Here is a 20299-nt window from a genome sequence, read left to right on the forward strand (position 1 = left end):
ACACACACACACACACACACACACAGGTGAGCTCCAAGGATCTCCAGCAGATGGCCAACTTTTCAATGTTACTATTTACTAGTAAATAACTTATTCTAATTAATAACTAATTTCCAAGTTGTTACAAATATGACTACAGAACCGATAGGCTGCATCAGACTGGGGTAACATTACTATTTTTGAATACTTCGTTATAACTCAAGAGTCGACTTTTTAAAAATGAAAAAACAAAATGTACAAAAAAATTTGCATTATTCAGTTTGGATTTTGGGACGCAATGTCTGCTTACCTGAAATGAAATATGCATCAACAAAATGTAGTCATCATTTGTAACCCAACACATGCTAGCCACAAGATGGAGACTTCACTGAAGTGGAGCATAGGTCAGATATAGAATACAAAATAGCTAGCTACTTTCGAAAGACTCTTGCTGATTTAAGTTTCTGAATTTATTTGCTGATGTTTTGGGGATAACTAAAAGCTTTGGAAGGAAGCATTTGTATAAATGATAAAGCCGAAATGTAAAAAGATATATATATAAAAAAGGAGGTTGTCTAAATTCGCATGGAGAACTACAACTATGGCGCGGCTGTCCCCGCCGCTTCTCTTCCGGTTCACCTGCCTGAGAGCTAGCTTAGGTAGTCACTAGTGTTGCTGTGGTCAGCTGAGGAGCGAAAGACCAGTCAACAGCACTGAACAATCTTAAGGATATCTACAGAACTGTAAGTGAATCGAAGTACAGTTTTTATTCATTTGGGCAGGCACTTACTACTAATTTGTTTTCGCGTGTAAAGAGACATGACGTTCGTATCGTATTATTTGTCAACAGGTGGTCCCTCCTTATGAGTTAGATTGGCCATTTACGTAGCCTCAAAATCACTTATCTACGTTATTACTTATACCCCGCGATACTGTCAAATACGTATCACCGAACTACTAAAACAGTCTCATACTAGTAATGATAACAAGTAAGTTCTCTATTTGATTGACTTGTTGGTTCGGAAACAAATAGGAAACGCACCATGTATTTCATGTTATGAATGCAGAGTTGACATCTTAGCTTTGACAGGTAAAGCTACACCTAACAAGTCGTTTATTTTCTACTTATTCGATTTTACTTTGTGTCGGATTCAGTACATATCCTTTAAACTTTTCTACGTAAGTTGTATACCTACTTTATTAATCAGGTTTGACTTTTAACTTGTTCACGAAAACATGTATATTAACAGGATACCGTGTCGGACGGTCCGATTGAATGTGAGATAAACCCGTAACGCTGGTCACGTGGTGCTTCATAATCCATTGATGAGCCTAGGGTGCTTGTTTTATACTAGGTGTTATGGAGTTCGTCTCGATCCTACCCAAAGGCAACCTTGTCTAATTCATGTTACACGCCAATTCATTCACGAATTTCTACGTTTGCTTCGACCTCTGTTCTTTGTAAATAATTCAGTTTTAAGCCAACTCTGTTCCCTTGTAAATAATTCAGTTTTAAGCATTAACGGTGCAGCCAGCAAGTCAAAATAAGTTGGACCAGACTTTTTATTTATTTTTCTTCACGATTACATTTAGTTAACATTTCCGAGAACTTCATTAGAGAAAGCTCAACTTGTCAACTTTTCACAATAGTGCTAGAACTATCATTTGACTGAGGCTGACCCCTTCATTAGAGGTAATGGCCCACATAATTAGCAGTCAAGTGTGGAATGCGTTATATCCCCACCTGCTTCAACCAGTAATTCATATACCGCCACCGGAATGCTTTTGAGCTTTTGTTTTGTGTTGTGTTAATGTCAAAATGATTCCTAATCTATCTTGCAAGTCATGCCTTTTTTCATGTTTTGACTCGTTCCCTTTTTTTTTTTTTAGTGTGTCTGCTTATCTTCTGGCTTGAGTTTGCCGTTGGAGATCTCCGCCATCATGGGGGACCTCTTTAGAAGTGAAGAGATGACCCTGGCGCAGCTCTTTCTCCAGTCAGAGGCTGCCTACTGCTGTGTTAGTGAACTCGGAGAGATTGGGATGGTGCAATTTCGTGATGTGAGTCAACGCCTGTATCATCCGTCTGCTGTCGTCATCGTGACCCACAACCTTTCAAAATATAAACTGCTTCCAAGTTATTTTTTTGGTCAGGGAGAATTGAGTTTGTCATTGTTTGCTATTTGAGGATAGTCGGGCCTGAGAAATGAATATGGCTATTGTGCAGTGGAAAACGTGCTTTACTATCACATCAGTGGCATTCTGGGAGCTAAATGCATACCTTCTACATCGTGTTCATCATGTGTTCTCACAGCTGAGCCCTCAGTCCGTGCATGTGGACGTTCCTTTAGGATTGCCCTAAGGAAGCCATTGTGTGCGAAATACGTAACATGTAGGGATTCAAAAGGATCATTATGTTGCTTTCAGATAATGTGGATTCATAGAAATGTGCTAAATATTTGTCATTTTTTGACTGTGAAGCTTGAACATAATGAAATCAGACGGTAAAGCACATAACCTCTTATTATTTAATATGTTTTTAGCAAAACCAGATTTTCTGAAACTTCCCTTAATTCATGTTTACTAAGACACCTGTGTGATAAAGGCTACTACAAATAGGATGATTCTCTCCTTGTATTTGTCTTCAGGTTTCATCAGCATAAATTAGCCATGTATGTAAACTTCCACTCTTGCCCCCAGCTCAACCCAGATGTCAATGTGTTCCAACGCAAGTTTGTCAATGAAGTGCGACGTTGTGAGGAAATGGATCGCAAGCTGAGTAAGTCAACCATGACCTAATGAAGTCCCGGCACCTAAAACCTATTTAGTCATAAAGTGTCTCCCTGTTATTTCTCCATACACATGCTGGTCACTGGCCTGGCACGCACCGAATGCCAAATGACGTGTTACAATAAAAACTGCAATATTTGGTGGGCGCATTTAATCGTTTCCTCTCCTTCCTCAAAACAGGATTTGTGGAGAAGGAGATAAAGAGGGCCCATATCGGCGTCATCGACACAGGGGAGAACCCGGAGGTGCCCTTCCCCAGGGACATGATAGACCTGGAGGTGACGGCCCTCAACCGGCCACTGCAGCAACCAGACATGACAAGGCACGTCTACAGCTCATCTGACAGCGTCTACCTTCTCCTCCCCTCCTCCCATCCCCACAGGCCACGTTCGAGAAACTAGAGAACGAGTTGAAGGAGATCAACACTAACCAGGAAGCACTGAAGAAGAACTTTCTGGAGCTGACCGAGCTCAAGCACATCCTGCGACGCACTCAGCAGTTTTTCGATGAGGTTGGCAACTCCTTCCTTAATCGCACTGAATGCAAACGCTGACGTTTCTCTGACTTGTATTGTGGGCAATATAATAATAATCAGCGTTATTAATAATGTATAATAATATGAATAATAATAATGTACTATTCAAAATATTTTTAGGTCTTTTAATTGTCCCCAAAAGGGTCCCCTTCCCCTTCCCCTTGCACTGCCTATAGACTGAGCTTAAAGAACACCCACTGTTCATGTGATCTCGCATAGCCTTAAGCTCATTCGGTCCAGCTAGTGCTGTCATGTGATTTGAAGCCCACCTGCTCTTATCCATTCATCCATTCACGTCATGTGAGCATTCAGTACTGAAACAAATACAGCTACCATTTGCTTATCAGAGCCATATTCCATAACTAACTACTGTACCATTTAGCCATCATTTTACACCTACGTGTTCCAGCCTACTGCGTTCAAAAGTAGTCCTTTGTTGATCCCTAGTTAGCCTTCTTATATTTTTTCTGTTTTTACAAGCAGTTTAAACATGTCATTGTGGTAAATGATTTAACGTCAACATGTCGCTTTGTCAGTCATTACATTTAAACTGGTTAAATCAGTACCTGAAAGCAAAAATGCCGTCACGCTTTCCGAACTATAATTGATTTTGCTCGTTCCTTTCTCACAACCATTTTCTCCTGCTTCCAAGGTGTCAACTTTGTCTCTGCGGCTTACATTTTTGGAAGAAATCCCATGAGTGGACACGCTGCATCGTTCTCTTGTGGTCCAATAGTTTGTTCCTAGATTTACACATTTTCTGTTAACCTGTAGCTTGAGCCAAGATGTACACACCTCCGACTTTCACAAGTGCTTTTGACCAGCTATGCCTTGCGATGTGCAAGACTCTGTGAAAGACTTGACTTGGCATCATCTTGTTTGATCTTCCCTTGACCATGCTCATATTGAACCTCCCCTGAGTGCATGTGTATCAGGCAGAACATCTGCACAGTGAAAGGCTGCTGTGGAAGTAGTGTTGCATAGTAGTAATTACTGTCATAGTATTACTATACTATTGTCCCTAATGGGCACAGGGTTTCCATTTGCAGATGGAGGACCCCAGTCTACTGGAGGAGTCGACCGTACCCCTGGAGCCCACTGAGGCTAACCGCGGAGTACCTCTCAGACTGGGGTACGGTTCCCATCATGGTCTTCCATGTTCATGGCGGGATTATGTATTTATTTTCATTTCTCTTGGGCCATCCTTCTCTATAACTTTATACCAGCCAATCGCCTTCAGGAGTATAGCTTGGTGCTGCTTGGCTTGGTTAAGCCACTATTATTGGTTTAGGTGAATGGTACAGAATAAGTGCTGTTTCTAGTATTACGTGTTTTGTTAATTTTTGTTAGATAATAATACCGTCTACGCAAATACAAATACACTGTCTTATTAACTGTGCTTTGTAAATTGTCCACCTTTAATCATAGCCTACTTTGTGTAAGGGACTACTAGCTATTTGACAGATCCCTTCGAGTTTATTTGTGGACAAAATGATCGTCATCAGGATGTGTGTGTATTTTGAATGATTATGAGATCAGACATATATCACCTTTGTTATAAAATGAAATTAAAAACCGCCCCAAACCAGAGGTGGTAACTGGTTGTTATTAGCTACATAATGGTAGCTCAGGCCCTTAGACAGATCCCAACACAGCTTATAAATGACATAATTCATGAGTTTTTTGACCACAGAATTTAACTGGTGTCTAAAACATAAGATATCACACTTTTATTTTACAGATTTAGCATCTATTTTCTTTGTTTTTTGCCCGTCGCAGGTTTGTCGCCGGAGTCATCGGAAGGGAGCGCATTCCTACATTTGAGCGGATGCTGTGGCGAGTTTGCCGTGGCAACGTGTTCCTGAAGCAGGCTGACATCGAAGATCCTCTGGAAGACCCAGCTTCGGTGGGTACCCTGTGAGAATAGGCTGGCCCAGCATCCAGGAGATGTATCGATTTACCATCATCAGTATCACTTCGAATCCAACCACCATTAATACCATAACACGCATGACATCAGATACATTTGATTAATCCCAGGTTGGAAAGTTGAGTGCCACAGCTGAAGTAAAGCACAGTAGTAAGATTTAGATTTTCAATATGGTCAAATATGCAAAATGTGTATCTTATGTAACTGCTTTTGCCTCTTCAGCTTGAAATTAGGTCAAGTGAATTCACATTCCAACTAAACCCAATCAATCCTAACTGTGGACCAATTCCACAGGGTGACCAGGTGTACAAGTCGGTGTTCATCATCTTCTTCCAGGGTGACCAGCTGAAGACTCGTGTCAGGAAGATATGCGAGGGGTAAGGGATGTTCCTCTCATTGGACATCAAAGGGTTCACAATCCCGTCCCTCTTCATTGATGTGCCCGTGTTTGTGGTTGTTTTTAATCCAGGTTCCGGGCTTCCTTATACCCATGTCCCGAGACGCCACAGGAGAGGAAGGAGATGGCGGCAGGAGTGAACGCTCGCATTGACGACCTCCAGATGGTATGAGTGACGATGGATGGAGGGATGGATGGATATATCGATGTTTTGTTTACCTCCTAAGTATAAGTATGGTATTCACAAACACCTAAATATGGTATTTCTAAGTGTTTCATTCACAGACTTGAGGGTCTGTACACACCCCCTCCCGCCCGCCAAAAACGGTCATACCCAGTCACGCATGCAATCAATAAACAATCATCATTTAAGTGGACGTTAGCTCTTAAATTTGTAAATCTGTAATACAGTTGCATGCAGTTTCCAGAGAGTTCAGCACAGTGCACAGTGTTTGCAATCTAGGTCAGAGTTAATGTATAAATATTGAAAGCAACTAAACCTGTGCCTTAAAACTGGTGGTCAAAATCTGGTACCTGATCTATGTGTTTCCCCCTGGCTATAGTACAGAGGGGAAGCCCCCAGGCAAGGCACATTTGAACTGCCCTCACAGCCTGCCTGGTTGACACAATCGTCAGTGTTTGAATGCACTTGTGCTATGAGTGCTGGTATTTAATAAATCCAAATATGGGTTTTGGTACTTAATACGTCTAAGTTAATATGGGTACATCTATTTGCTGCTTTAAACCAGCAGTGATAGTTTCACTTGTGCTCTTTCTAACCTTCACATGCACACAGCCAAGAGTGACTTTGATCATTAAAGGAAAATCAAGTGTCTAGAGATGCATATTAGGGTGCATGCAAAGACATGAGCCATGGTAACGACGTGAGCAACACGCCATGACAACATGGTGACGTGTGCCAGGGATGATAGTGTCCAATAATATTATCACCACCTTGCTGTCTGCGTTTGGCTATGCCGGGACATTTGCCCCCTAGAGTCGTTGGTTGGTGTATTACAACTGAAAACAAGACTGGTCATGTGTGTGTGTGTGTGTGTGTGTGTGTGTGTGTGTGTGTGTGTGTGTGTGTGTGTGTGTGTGTGTGTGTGTGTGTGTGTGTGTGTGTGTGTGTGTGTGTGTGTGTGTACAACAGTATATCAAAAATCCAATGACAACAGAATAAAGTGACTTACATAAATAATGGGAAACTCTAACAAAAGAGGATAGGACTCCCTGCACTAAAGGTCCTTTGAGGATAAGCACTCAAGTCATCTCTGATGAGTTGATGCTTCAACTCTGCTCTCTACACTGTTCACTGAGTAAACAGCCCCTCTTCTAGACAGCCCAACTGTCCCTGCCTAACAGCAGCAGAGTGCCTTTGTTCATTTTTTTTTTCATGTTTGCCCAAGATAACGTGTAGGGTATCAGATAGTTTTTTCTGATAACAGATTTGGCTCTTTGAATGGGACTTTTTGAATGTTTTATTTAATAATATTAAGTATTTTACATTATGGTAGCTAGCTACCAGACAATAGCCACAGCCTAGAGCCCTACGTCCAACAGAGAGTGTACGTAGCAGTCAACTGCCAAAGCAGCCACTGGTCCCCACTAATCTCCTCAGCTAAGTGCCCTGGCTTTGCTTGGCACTCTTGTTAGACGGCAGATTTGGGGAACAATGTACATCTCAGTCAGCATTGTGTTTCATCAAGGCTTGTATTTGCTTCGTGGCAGTCCTCCAAAAACACAGCATGGGAGTGTGCTGACAAAAGCCTGTGGACCTTGGAGTCCAGTTACCGAACACAAAGCACCGATAGCTGTGGGCAACGGTCCCCCCCTCTTGGAAAATGGGGTTGTTGGCGCGTTTGTTTTAATTGCTCCCTCGCCGCCGGATGGGTAAAAGGAGACAGTAGATGAACACGTCTGAGGGCAGGCATTGTATGGCCCTTGTATGGCTCGGAAAACAAGCGCACCCTTTCACTTAATTTCCCCGATTGGAGTGGATCAGCTGCTTGTGGGCATGAAGGTTTAGATCATGTTCCAGACACTCCTGCTCACTCCCTTGCTGTTAACGTACACACTCGCACACAGGCGTGCAGACCTAGCATAGCTCCAAAGCCACCACCACACTCAACCGGTGGGCTAAACTCCCCAGAGCAGGCCGAAGTCCCCGAGCAGGATTACAAATGCTTATGCATAGTACTTGGCTTTATGCGAGTGTGTCACATGTAGGCTCGGTTTTTAGGATGATGTCTTATGGTGCGTTTGAGGGTCACACACACACACACACACACACACACACACACACACACACACACACACACACACACACACACACACACACACACACACACACACCCCCTTTCACTCTTTATGGTTGTGTTTGGGATGCCCCATAACCCGTGTGGGACAGAAGGGCTGCATTTCCTTCCCTCCCGTCATGGTCTCAAGTTGTTGTTTGCTTGGCTGTTGTCATGGCGTCACTATGTGGACACATGTGGCCTATATGCAAGCCAGTCGTATGTAAAGGTTCAGCCATATTACTCATAGCAGTGGCTCCAGCCAGCTTGGGGATGGGTGGTCTGGGTCAGAGATGAAACATCTGAGCTATGTGCTGATCATGGGACTCTCATGGGAAAAGGTGAGCCCAGAAGGATGTGGTGGATTATTTTCCAAATGTCTTTATACATATTTCATTGACAACATATTTATAGACGTAAGTCAGCGATACAGTCACTCTGCTTAAGTGCAATGCAATATGTAAGCGTAATACAAATCGTATCGCTCTGCATTGCAAGATACTGATACACAAGTCTGACAGGTCCAGATTCCTTAGGTCACATGATGTCTTTCTCAGAGAACTTAAGCACATGTTAGTGTATGCTTTTTTTGATGTACAGGTCTTTAATGACATGCGGTAGGAATTTGGCCTTGCTCTAAGAGGCCTACACTATGGGTTCAAACCCAGTAACCGTTGGGACTCGCCTAGACTGCCCCACTACCTTGGGTAATTGCCCCCCCATGTAGTTGCATGGCTATAATCCCTATATTTTTTATGAATGAATGAATGAATGAATAATATCTTTGCAAAGAAAACTAATTAATCTGACTCCAACGAGAGCCGCATTAGCTGCTAACATGCTAAACCGTGGCCTTTGCTGCACCCATCCATCCATCTGTCGTCCATCCATCGGTTAACCTCCTCTCTTCCTGCCCCAAAAGGTGCTGAACCAGACGGAGGACCACCGGCAGCGGGTGCTGCAGGCGGCCGCCAAGACGGTCCGCGTGTGGTTCATCAAGGTGCGGAAGATGAAGGCCATCTACCACACGCTCAACCTGTGCAACATCGACGTCACCCAGAAGTGTCTGATCGCCGAGGTGTGGTGCCCCATCTCCGACCTGGACTCCATCCAGTTCGCCCTGCGCAGGGGAACGGTACGGAACACTCACTCACTCACTCACTCACTCACTCACTCATCCATATTAACGGGGTTTGGATTATTCAATAGAAGGGTCTTTGGAATACTGCATGTCACTCGTTGATTTAATGAATGTTTATCGCTGCCCTTTGCTGAGCAAAGTTCACTGCCTTCAAAGTGTTTATTTAGTTGATTTTAAGTTGGCTGGAAACGACAGCCTTCTTTGTGTATACTATGGTGTGAGTGTTACTTGTTTCTACGTGAGCAGCAGTCTTGTATGGAAATGGCGCGGGGGAAGAAACCAAAGCCATTTGCAACTGTTCCCCAACATTTGCATTTTTGAATAGAGTTATTTACATATCCAGTCGTATTACAATATTGAACATAATGTTATTTGCAAAACAAGCATTGTGTCTAGGTCCTGTTTGTTCAGCTTTGAGTTAATTTGCTCAAAGTTTATGTGCATCAAACTCATTTTAATTAAGACATGTAACAGAAAAATATAAAGCGAAATGTGCAGCAGCAGCAGGGACCTGATTTCCCCCCCCCCCTCCTCTTTTGATTGACAGGAGAAGAGCGGCTCCACTGTCCCCTCCATCCTCAACAGGATGCAGACCAAGCAGACCCCCCCCACCTACAACAAGACCAACAAGTTCACCTCGGGCTTCCAGAACATCGTGGACGCCTACGGTGTCGGCAACTACCGCGAGATGAACCCAGGTGTGTGTCGGAACCGACTCGCTCTCTCCTAGCGCAGCCCAACCCCACGCATCGGGTTTCACACGAGCCCAGTGGCCCATCATGACTCGGGCCTGTTTGCTCAGCTGTCCCCGGGATAGGACACACAATCCCTCCGCCCAACCTCTCTTATCTCGGCCATCCATTCAACCATTCATCCATCAATTCATCCACCCACCCCCGCATCACGGCCCCCTGCGACCTGTGTACGTGTGTCTCCGTGTGGTTCTGTTGGCATGTTCATTATCAGCGATTTGTCATCTGTGGGGGGGACATACAGTCATGAACTAAAGATATCCATGTGTCTAACAATCATCGATAATAATGTAAGATACAGAAAAGGGAAGTACTAGTATCAGTCAGGCACGGTAGCCCGGGTAAACCTCGGCCAACAGCCTAATGAGCCACACTTTGAAATAATTGCCATACATGGACATCGAATGTGAAATACCGTCCTAATTGCATTGCGATTATGCATTTTCAATCATAATCGCATTTCCTGCGTATTCCACTGCGAGTGCATGTGTGTGTATCATGCGCTGCTGTGATCCATGCGTGGGGTTTCACCGGCCGACCTCCTTCTCCTGACCTCCCCCCTCCTCCTCCACCCCACCCGGTGTGCTGCGTCCCCGCCATCCTCCCCCAGCGCCCTACACCATCATCACCTTCCCCTTCCTGTTCGCCGTCATGTTCGGGGACCTGGGCCACGGGGTGCTCATGACCTGCGCCGCCCTCTACCTGGTGCTGAGGGAGAGCAGGCTGGCCGCCCAGAAGAACGACAACGAGGTAGCCGAGCACCACACACACGCGCACGCACGCACGCACAAAACCCTAATGGATATTGTGCCCGTGTGGGACAGAGGGTCTGCATTTCCTTTCCACGCGTCGTGTTCTCAAGAGGTTGTTTGCTTGGCTGTTGTCATGGCCCTCACTATGAGGACCCATGTGGTCTATGTTAAAGCCAGCCGTATGTATAGGTTTACATACTCACTCACTCACTCAGTCACTCACTCCCTCTCACACCGCCCCTCCCTCCACACCTCTCCCTCACAGCCATCTCCCTAGACCCGATAGGTATGGCGAACACGCCCACGAGGAGTCGAACTGTCTTGATTCAGTCCGGGCCCCCATTTAGATTAGGTTTATAGGTTCTTGTATATTGATGTGGTCATCGCTCTTGACATGATGGTGATTCCAATGAAATCATCTATCATTACTCCCTCTATGCCCATATATTACCCTTTGTTAATCTGCATCCCTCGGTCTGTCCGTCTGCGTGCCTCTGCCAGATGTTCTGCATGGTGTTTGCGGGCCGCTACATCATCCTCTTGATGGGCCTGTTCTCCATCTACACGGGCATCATCTACAACGACTGCTTCTCCAAGTCTCTCAACGTCTTCGGCTCGGGCTGGAGCGTCAGGCCCATGTTCGACACCCGAGTAGGCGGCAACTGGACGTATGTGTCCTCAAAGCCCCAACCGACCCCCCCATGGGTCTCTCTTCTGTCAGTAGATTCTATTGAAACTGGTGCACTGTTTTTATTGCATTCATTTTCTGCTTCCTTATTTCAGGTTTACAGTGCTCGAGGAAAATAAGCTTCTGCAGCTGGACCCGGTTGTGGAGGGGGTGTTTAAGGGACCCTACCCCTTAGGAATTGACCCAGTAATTACACGTTTTTTATATATATATATATGTATAGGTAATATTTGTGTCAATATTGGTCCTAGCATGCTTGCTTTCAAGGCGGTTGTGTAGTGATGATTGACTAGGAGTATGAGATGTGTTGTCATCAGATTGGCTTTGTTGTAGAGCCGTTCCCTGCTCGCTAAACCATCGGTGTAAACAATTTCAATAGACCTCTTCTTCTTTGGCCAAAATGTCACACCAGCACGTTTTGTCGCCCACAGATTTGGAACATCGCCACCAACAAGCTGACCTTCCTGAACTCCTTCAAGATGAAGATGTCTGTGATCCTGGGAGTCATCCACATGCTGTTCGGAATCATTCTCAGCCTCTTCAACCACCTGTGAGCCCCCAATCGCCCCATTAATCAAGCCATTAATTCAGTCGCTAGTTAATTCACTCAATTACTCACAATTGAATTACTTAACTCACTAATCCTTGTATTCACTCATTCATTCACTAATGTTCTCATTCTTGCATCCATGTATTCACTCATTAATTAATTAATTAATTAATTCATTCATTTATTGACGCGGTTGAAGACAGACAGCTTGGGTACGGGATCTGACTCTCAACTCATCGTCACTCTAACCGTCTCCCATGACCCTCCAGGTACTTCAATAAGCCCCTGAACATCTACTTCGGCTTCATCCCGGAGATCATCTTCATGGTCAGCCTGTTTGGCTACCTGGTGCTGCTGGTGTTCTACAAGTGGCTGGCTTATGACGCACGCAACTCCCGTACCGCGCCCAGCATCCTTATCGCCTTCATCAACATGTTCCTGTTCAGCTACAGCGATGGCAGCGCCCAGCTTTACACCGGCCAGGTAACCGCCGAGCACCTTGTCATCCATCTCCTGTCACCCGTCTTATGGGATCGGTCTCCTGTTCTCTATCGTTGTGATTAGTTTCAGTATTTTTTCCGGAAGTATGCACACCCCTAGGGGTGCTTTGAGGTATTGCATTGAGTCCTGGGGTAAATGTCTTTAAATAAATGATTTGACGATGACATTTTTTTAAATGATTTCACTTTGATAAAATGTGTTGAATCCGATACCATATGAGTATATTGAATCCGGTGCTAAAAAATCCCTAAATCAATCACAAGCCTTTTTTAGAAAAACTAAACATATTTATACCACCCATGTAAGGTTCATGATTGCACCAAATATCACTAATCTGATTCATATTCATTTTTCCCATCGTCAAAAATGTTTTCAAAAATATATATCCTAAGGTATATCTTACATGTATCACCATTTGAAAGAAGTTGGAACTATTAGCTAGAAGCTACAAGACGCTTTACTAGATGGGTTATCTTTGGCCAAAGCCACCCAATGACCGCTGCTTGTGTGTGTGTTGGTTCTCTTCTGGACCAGTAGCAGGTCCTCCAGTCGTTCCTGGTGGTCATCGCGCTGATGTGCGTCCCCTGCATGCTGGTGGTGAAGCCCCTGATCCTGCGCAGACAGTACTTGTGGAGGAAAAACCTGGTATGGAGCCATGACCTCTGTCTCCTCTGTCCCCCCCACCACCTGTTGGGGGGGACAGAGGAGACAGAGGTCACCTGTTGTTATTCATGGTGTGATTCATTCATACCCTGAACCCTAGGTGATACATTTAGTTTGCCCCTCGTTTCCTGTCTGGGATTATTATAGTAGATCTTGCATCTCTCTCTCAGTCTATCAACTCCCTCTCCCACCCACCCGCTGTGGGTTGGGCTTCATACGCCAAAGAAGAGATGGACATCATCCACATATGCTTTTAATTGTCAAAAGTTGTTTTTTTTGGTTTTGGTTGACCTTGTTTGATTTGTGACATTAGACACTATTGTTCATGTGTGGTCTCCGGGAAACTGTGTTGTTAAATACCTACATCATTCATACATAGAACCCCAGTTTACCCATTTAGTTTTCCCCTCATTTCCGTTCTTGGATAAATAAATTACATCTTAGTGGTTGACTGTGAACCCTGTCCATCTCTCAGGGTAAGAGAGAGACATCCTTTTCCACATGCTCCCCCTAAATCGCTAAACGTTGTGTTTTTTTTTCTCTCGCTCCACCTCGTTTGGATCCGTGACGTGGCGTTCCCGGGGACCCGCAGGGAACCCAGAACTTCGGGGGGATCCGGGTGGGCAACGGGCCCACGGAGGACGAGGCCGGGATCATCGAGCACGACCAGCTTGCCCTGAACACGGAGGAGGAGCCCGAGGTAAGGCGGCCCTCTGCCTCGGCAGTCGCACGACCATAGCCCAGCCAGACGCCTGCCAATGGCGACGTCGGGGACCTAGGAAGGCAGAGCACAACAGAAATGGCTATGTAGAACTAGTGGAATAGAATAGATACGCCGGTGTAGAATCACCAAGATAGAATAGAGACGCCAATGTTTAAAGGATAAGGTGTAGTAGAATCGTCCACTTAGAAATAGTGTGGTTCATAGAATCTGCAATAGAAATTGTGGAATAGAATAGACCCGACAACACAGAATCATTACAGGGAATACAAACGCCAATGTAGAAATAGTGTGACTGAGTCTATTCTGGAATAGAATAGAAACGTTGATGTAGAAATATTGGACTAGAATCTCAGACATAGTGAAGTGGAAAAGAAATGCCCTAGTAGAAATGATGGACTTTAACATGAGACCATGGGGCATGAAGAAGTAGCTGCAAAGGTCTAGATAGAGTGTCTCTTAGTAATGTCGTCCTCCATCACAAAGGCCTCCCTCTGGTGTCCTATTCCACGGTGAGGAGAACAAACTATGTCAATTATGGATGCTGTAGACGGGTCGAAAACCAGCCAATCCAACTCCCTTACTCGCCATTCTTATAGGTTTCCGGTGACAAGATCAAAAAAAAGAAAATGGCGAGATCTGTATTTTTTCCCAACATAGTTTTTGCTGATGTAAACATTCCATACAATAGCCTTACGATTCTTTAGCATTTTTTTTAAATTTAATTTAGTTTAACCATGTCTTCCATCATCCAGAAGTGACCTCTTACTTCACCCTTGCACCCTAACCCCTTGCCCTTCATAAGGTTTCCTTAACTTTGTGTGTGTTTGTGTGTGGATACACGTTTTCGTATCCTCTTTCCTGTCTGTGTGTGTGTGTTTGTTTGTGTGCATGTGTTGTGATTAACCATTCCTGACCATTTTGTTACTTGCTTTCAAGGCTCGTGTGGAGGAAGAGGTAGGTCAACGACTCATCCCAAAAAAAAAAAACAACAACAACCCCACAACAACCCCCCTTCCCCCGTCACCGTGTGTGTTGAGTGCATGTCCCAAGCATGTCTATCATTCCATCTGCCTCCAACAGATACCTGCTCCCTTTAGTCGAATAACCCTTGGCTGTACTGGTGTGTGATTGGTGTGTTTTCTAGTGGCTTCTGTATTAGTGGTGTACAGGATATTCCTTTTGTAGCCGCACCCGGGCTGGGTGTGTGTCTGTTCCTGTCCGATCCATCCGCTAAGACTAGTGCTTCTGTAGACGCCTCCGTATTAGAGCCAAGCGCCAATCCAATGGCTCGCATGCCAACCCTGGCACGGGCAGACGATTTGTATGGGTTCAAAGTTTAAAGGGATGATGATTGATGGAGGCCTCAGACTCCAAGTCTTGAGTTATAGTAGGAGTAGTCGGGGGGGGGGGGACCTAATGATCTAACCCCATCCCTCCCTCCCTTCCCCCTGGTCAGTGGTCTCAATGACCTTTGACCTCTGTAATCCAAATCTTCCTATAAAAATAATTTATATAAAACGGGCGTAATCAGCCCATGTTTTCTTCTGGATCCTCTAAGCCATAGTTGTTGCTCTAGTATCTCCATGATGGTGGTTGATTGATTTTTTTTCTTTCCTGTTTCCTGTGGTTCTGTTTCCTCTGCTCCCCGCAGTTTAACTTTGGGGACGTGGCAGTGATCCAGGCCATCCACACCATAGAGTACTGTCTGGGCTGCATCTCCAACACGGCCTCCTACCTGCGCCTGTGGGCTCTGAGTCTGGCACACGCACGTACGTTCCGCACGCGCCCCTTTCGACACACACCCACGTTCCGCATCACCAGCTTTCGACACTCACACACAGGCAACAGGGTGTTGACATGAAGGCGACAGGAAGTCAGCCGTTCTGGCTGAGAAGTTGCGGAGGCGGGTACACACGGCATGAGAAAAAAACCTTTGAGATAAGGTTGTGCTGACCACACAACCGCTGTGGCGGAACCAACATGTGACATCTGGCACTTCCAGGAGGCCGCCGCAAAGGGCTACTGTTTAACCGTAGTGTATTCAATTTAATTTAATTGAACAAACACGAGAGTTAACGTGTTATTAATAAATATTAAATTCATCAAACAGACAAGTTGTCAACACTTCCTGTGGCGAAACCTGGTGAGACGCCCATAAACGCTACAAACACACCCAGAGCCTGTCTGTGTTATCAGCCCGAGATAGCAACCTGAAATGTGTCTCTCAGAGCATGTGTTATCCCGATGGTACGACTGGTACTTCCAGTCATATATTAATATTATAATTATTATGTCAGCAACCGGAGCGACTTTACCGACGTATTAAATGGTGCCTTTCAGTGGGAAAACCTTTTCACAGACCACTCTTCAAGGCAATTGCGTCATCACCCCATGAGGGCCGTGGACAGATTTTGACTCTTGGGGTCGCGATTCGAATCAAAAATAGATCCTCGATCCTTTACATTGGCCGGCTCATTTCAGGATCTACTCCAATGCACTACGAAAGGCTGTGTACCGAACTAGGGCATTGCAATTATGTCGTTTTTAAATGTGCAATTGAATGTGGAAAATCAACTTTTCTATTGGTATGTCATGTTGTCATCTCCTATCGTCCATCTTTCCATCCGTCCCCCCCTCCCCCCCATAGAGCTGTCGGAGGTCCTTTGGACCATGGTGCTGAAATTCGGCCTCAGCTCCGCCAACTTCGGCGGCGCCCCCCTGCTCTTCATCCTCTTCGCGGCCTTCGCCGTGCTCACCGTGTGCATCTTGCTCATCATGGAGGGCCTCTCCGCCTTCCTCCACGCCCTACGACTGCACTGGTGAGAAAGCCTTGTCTGACTCAAGTCTCTCGTCCTCTTACGGGGGCAGCCTTCTGTCAGGTTTTCCCCCTAAACAATATGCTTATCGCAATTTGCTTATCGGGTCTTTATCACTCAAGTTGGCCATTGTTTCTTTTAGTCAAAACCCATTTATAGCATTTTATTAATGATTACCTTGTCTGGAGCCGTATCCCTTGCTTGTTATTTTATCTGCTTATATTTTCATATAGTGCGATCTCACTTTCAAGAGCTGAGCCAAAGTGCACTTTACAATGCAACTGTTAAAAACACAAATCACATGCACCTATAAAGAAAGGTTCCAGTCCCCTTTGTACACTGTGGAAAAATGTGGTCAGAATGGCTATTGGCTCGGGAAACGAGTCAAACCCTGCTCCTTGTCTCCAGCTCCCCCTGCAGGTGAGGGACTGTTGGGCCTCATTCAGACCAAATCATTAGGCATTAGCGCAAACTGAAAGGACAACTCTGTGACGATCAGCCTCTCTTCCATAATCACACACAGTAGCTCACTAAACAGCGGAATGCTACAATGCTAACATTACATGGTTAACGAGGTTCTTCTCCCCGCTGGCGTCTTCCGGCCTCACCTGATTGGCCACCGCAACATGACGTTGGGTTGCGATTAGGGCTGCCCGATTATGGAAAAAATCATAATCACGATCATTTTGGTCAATATTGAAATCACGATCATTCAAATGATTATTTTTGAGTTTGAAAACATGTTGTATTTATTCAGCATGTCCCTCCCAACAACACTTAGTAACTGAGAACTTTGAAATTTCGCCTTAAAAGAATACACTAAATGGTCAAAAAGAAAATGTTCAAATCTAAAATAATGTACAGATATGTATCCAGCTGTTCTGCACTTTCTATAAAACATTTAAAAAAATAAAAATCAAACTCGATTATATTAGTTTTGTGATTGTTTGACGCTGAAATCGAGATCGTAATGCGTTTAATCGCCCAGCCCTAGTTGCGATCCTCCAAAAGTTCCTTATTTTTTCCCAACCCCATGCGGACCCCACCGCCACGGCATAAACCCACCACCCCCTGTCAAATGAACGGTTGAACTGGAGTTTGATTAGGTCTGAACAAGCCCATGGGACAAGATTGGACCGACAGGGGGCTGTCTTTTTCCTGGCCTGGGGTCTGGAATATTCTGCTGATCTATCCTGCCGGTACTTTGGTTTTTAATTAAATGGATTAATGATACATTGCTGCCTGTCACGGCACGCTCGTGTCCCTGGGTTTAACATCTCAGCCGCTTCCTCTTTTATTAACCCTGTTAAATATTACACACTCGGCCCATTATGTTTTTTGTTATTATGATTATTACGATTGGCTTTCTGAAATTGTTTATTAGTTTGTTTATCACCACGATACATGACCATCCATACATGCCAAGACTAAAGATTCAAGCACCCAGTGGCTCCAATCAGACCAAACAACCCACAGCGCTGTAAAGTGGTATCGGGTCCAGCGCAGGCCGATCTGGCTTCCTCCCGGCCCAGACCTTGGAACGACAGGAGTCCCTCCAATAGCCGGTCAACAAGACGCTGATTAAAGTTATAAATAGACCATGATCCTTCACTCCCCCCCCACACACACACACCAGCCACCAGGTCAACAGGGCTCGGGTTTCTCGGCCCTGGGATTAGGGCTGGGTCTAGAGGAGTGCCCCCCCCCCCCCCCTCCCTACACATAGTCTCGTGTCCACCGGCCCCCCCGCTGAGGCCGTCTGTGTGGTGGGAGGGACTTGTGTGTGTTTGTGTCTGGAGATGGTCTGTGTGTCGCAACTCTTTTTGGATTTGGTTCTCCACTGCTAAATAAAGATTGTTATGGACTGTAAGGTCCATGGGTGTCATGGTTGGTGTTGAGCAGATTTGCAAAAGTAGGTCTGAAATGATTTCTGTGGACACATGGGGTTGTGTTGACCAGACGCGTAAACACAGTATCCATATCTTTTTCTTTGTACAGTCACATCTTGCCGCACCAAACTTGTCTTCTTAACCTGATTTGCCTGTTCTGATTGGCTTATTCTTTGATCACATTTCTGTGTGTGTGTGTGTGTGTGTGTGTGTGTGTGTGTGTGCAGGGTGGAGTTCCAGAACAAGTTCTACACGGGACAAGGGTTCAAGTTCCTCCCGTTCGTGTTCGAGGGCATCCTGGAGGGAAAGTACGAGGACTGATCAGATGTGCATTCCGATTATTGTTGTTATTATATTGTTATAAAAAAGTGTTGGTGTGTAGTTGATTCAAGTGTGACGATGTATTCTTCCACACCTTAATTAGAGGCTCTAGGTTTGTATGTATATCTTTATATAATACACACGCATCAAGGAAGGAGGAGAGATCGTTTTTACATCAAGCGAGACCCAACGTTGATTGCTTCTTATAAAAGATTATTTTGATATATTGCGCCCCCTGGAGGCGAATACCTTAATACTTTATCCAACGTCTATCCACGTGTTCTCGTCGTCTGTACATAGCTATGGAGTCCTATCAAGTATCTTTAGTCTGTCAACTGTCTAGACTCTCTAGTGCTGTGCTGTGGCTGTTGTCATCCTTTAGTTTTATTTAGATAGCTTTCTCATCTAACATTATTTATATGATCTGTTTTTCCAACTGAAAAACCTCTTCACTGCCTTCGTACACATTTTGAGACTTAAGTATGAGACTTATGTATGTCCACCCCTACTTTACTGTACACAAGAGTTGATATTTTCTCTCTGGGGATTGGTCAGTTTCAATGTGTCTGTTTAATCACACAACAAATCCCATCTCTCGCGTGTAAAAAAGGTTAAAAGGGAAATCTCACAGAGGAAGATCCATGAGCGTTGACTGCTATGTTCAAACCATGAATGTTTGTAATGTGGCTTCAAAAGAAAATTGTGTCATCCGTTTATCATCCGTGTGTAAAGGCCTACATGTGTCCAAGGTTTGCTGTTCCATCTTTGTCAATAAATTGAATGGATCGGTTTAACAGCTGTATAGTATTTTTTTTCCTTAAGCTGCTGCCTCAAGAATTGTACATCGTAGGTGTGTATTGGTAATCATGGAAACATTTAGGAAGAACACGATTTGGCGCCCCCTTCTGGTTAAAGAGGGGTTAGAACCTAAGTAGGTTCATTGTGAGTTGTCCTCCAGATGGAGCTGTTTAATAGGTTTGTTTAACTTTACAAGTAACTTAACATTCAGCCTTTCAATTGGATCATTTAGTGAGGGACTGTTGACAACTAACATAACATGACAGTACAATTCTTGAAGACGGAAGACAACTCGTTTATGATGGGTTATTTTTCTCTGAAAGTTAAAAATAGACATTGTGTTGAAATAAACAGATTTTATTCAAAAGGCTCAATTAATAAATTCAATCCCATTTTAGTAATAAAGCTTATGCATTACATTGATCAGATAGTAGCCAACTGTATAATGGATATTTGCATCGCGCTTTTTAGTTTTCTTTATATAGTTTTCTGATAAGTTGTAACGGCACTTTTTATTCCACCTTAACCCTTTTAGGTTTATAGTGTAGTAAGTTCTTGAATTCGTTTTAGCCATCTAAATTGCCATAGTTAGCCAACTTATAAACAGCCTCAAGTAATGCCTCACCAATACAGGTCTGTAACCCTCATAACCTCATCCTGGCATTCTAATCATAGGCCTAGCTACTTAAAAGGAGGCTATTGCTCTGATATTATTACCCTGACAAATACTGCGGCCCTTTATTATCTAGCTTTCACAAAGCCTTCTGAAGTGGAATGAT

The 20299-nt window shown here is 44.5% G+C and overlaps 1 protein-coding gene across 4 annotated transcripts; it reads left to right on the forward strand.

Moving 5' to 3' along the window:
* Nucleotides 1-641: 641 nt before the first annotated feature.
* On the forward strand, nt 642-19746 carry LOC307082951 (V-type proton ATPase 116 kDa subunit a 1-like). Of its 4 annotated transcripts, none has more exons than XM_079746703.1 (22): nt 642-722; nt 1870-2037; nt 2677-2755; nt 2947-3044; nt 3149-3277; nt 4336-4433; nt 5081-5207; nt 5526-5608; nt 5701-5794; nt 8848-9060; nt 9614-9764; nt 10429-10568; nt 11072-11238; nt 11354-11444; nt 11690-11808; nt 12078-12291; nt 12847-12954; nt 13565-13672; nt 14633-14650; nt 15348-15465; nt 16344-16515; nt 18629-19746. In XM_079746703.1, exons 2-22 carry the CDS (start codon nt 1921-1923, stop codon nt 18720-18722), a joined length of 2538 nt encoding a protein of 845 aa, XP_079602829.1. In that variant the 5' UTR covers nt 642-722; nt 1870-1920; the 3' UTR covers nt 18723-19746. The 4 variants fall into 4 exon arrangements, with proteins under 4 accessions (XP_079602829.1, XP_079602830.1, XP_079602831.1 ...); XM_079746704.1 differs by having other exon boundaries at nt 4351-4433; nt 18629-19745; XM_079746705.1 differs by lacking the exon at nt 14633-14650.
* The last annotated feature ends 553 nt before the right edge of the window (nt 19747-20299 follow it).

Source organism: Pollachius pollachius (genome assembly GCF_949987615.1).
Source record: "Pollachius pollachius genome assembly, chromosome: 11".
In the NCBI taxonomy this organism is placed as follows: Eukaryota; Metazoa; Chordata; class Actinopteri; order Gadiformes; family Gadidae; genus Pollachius; species Pollachius pollachius.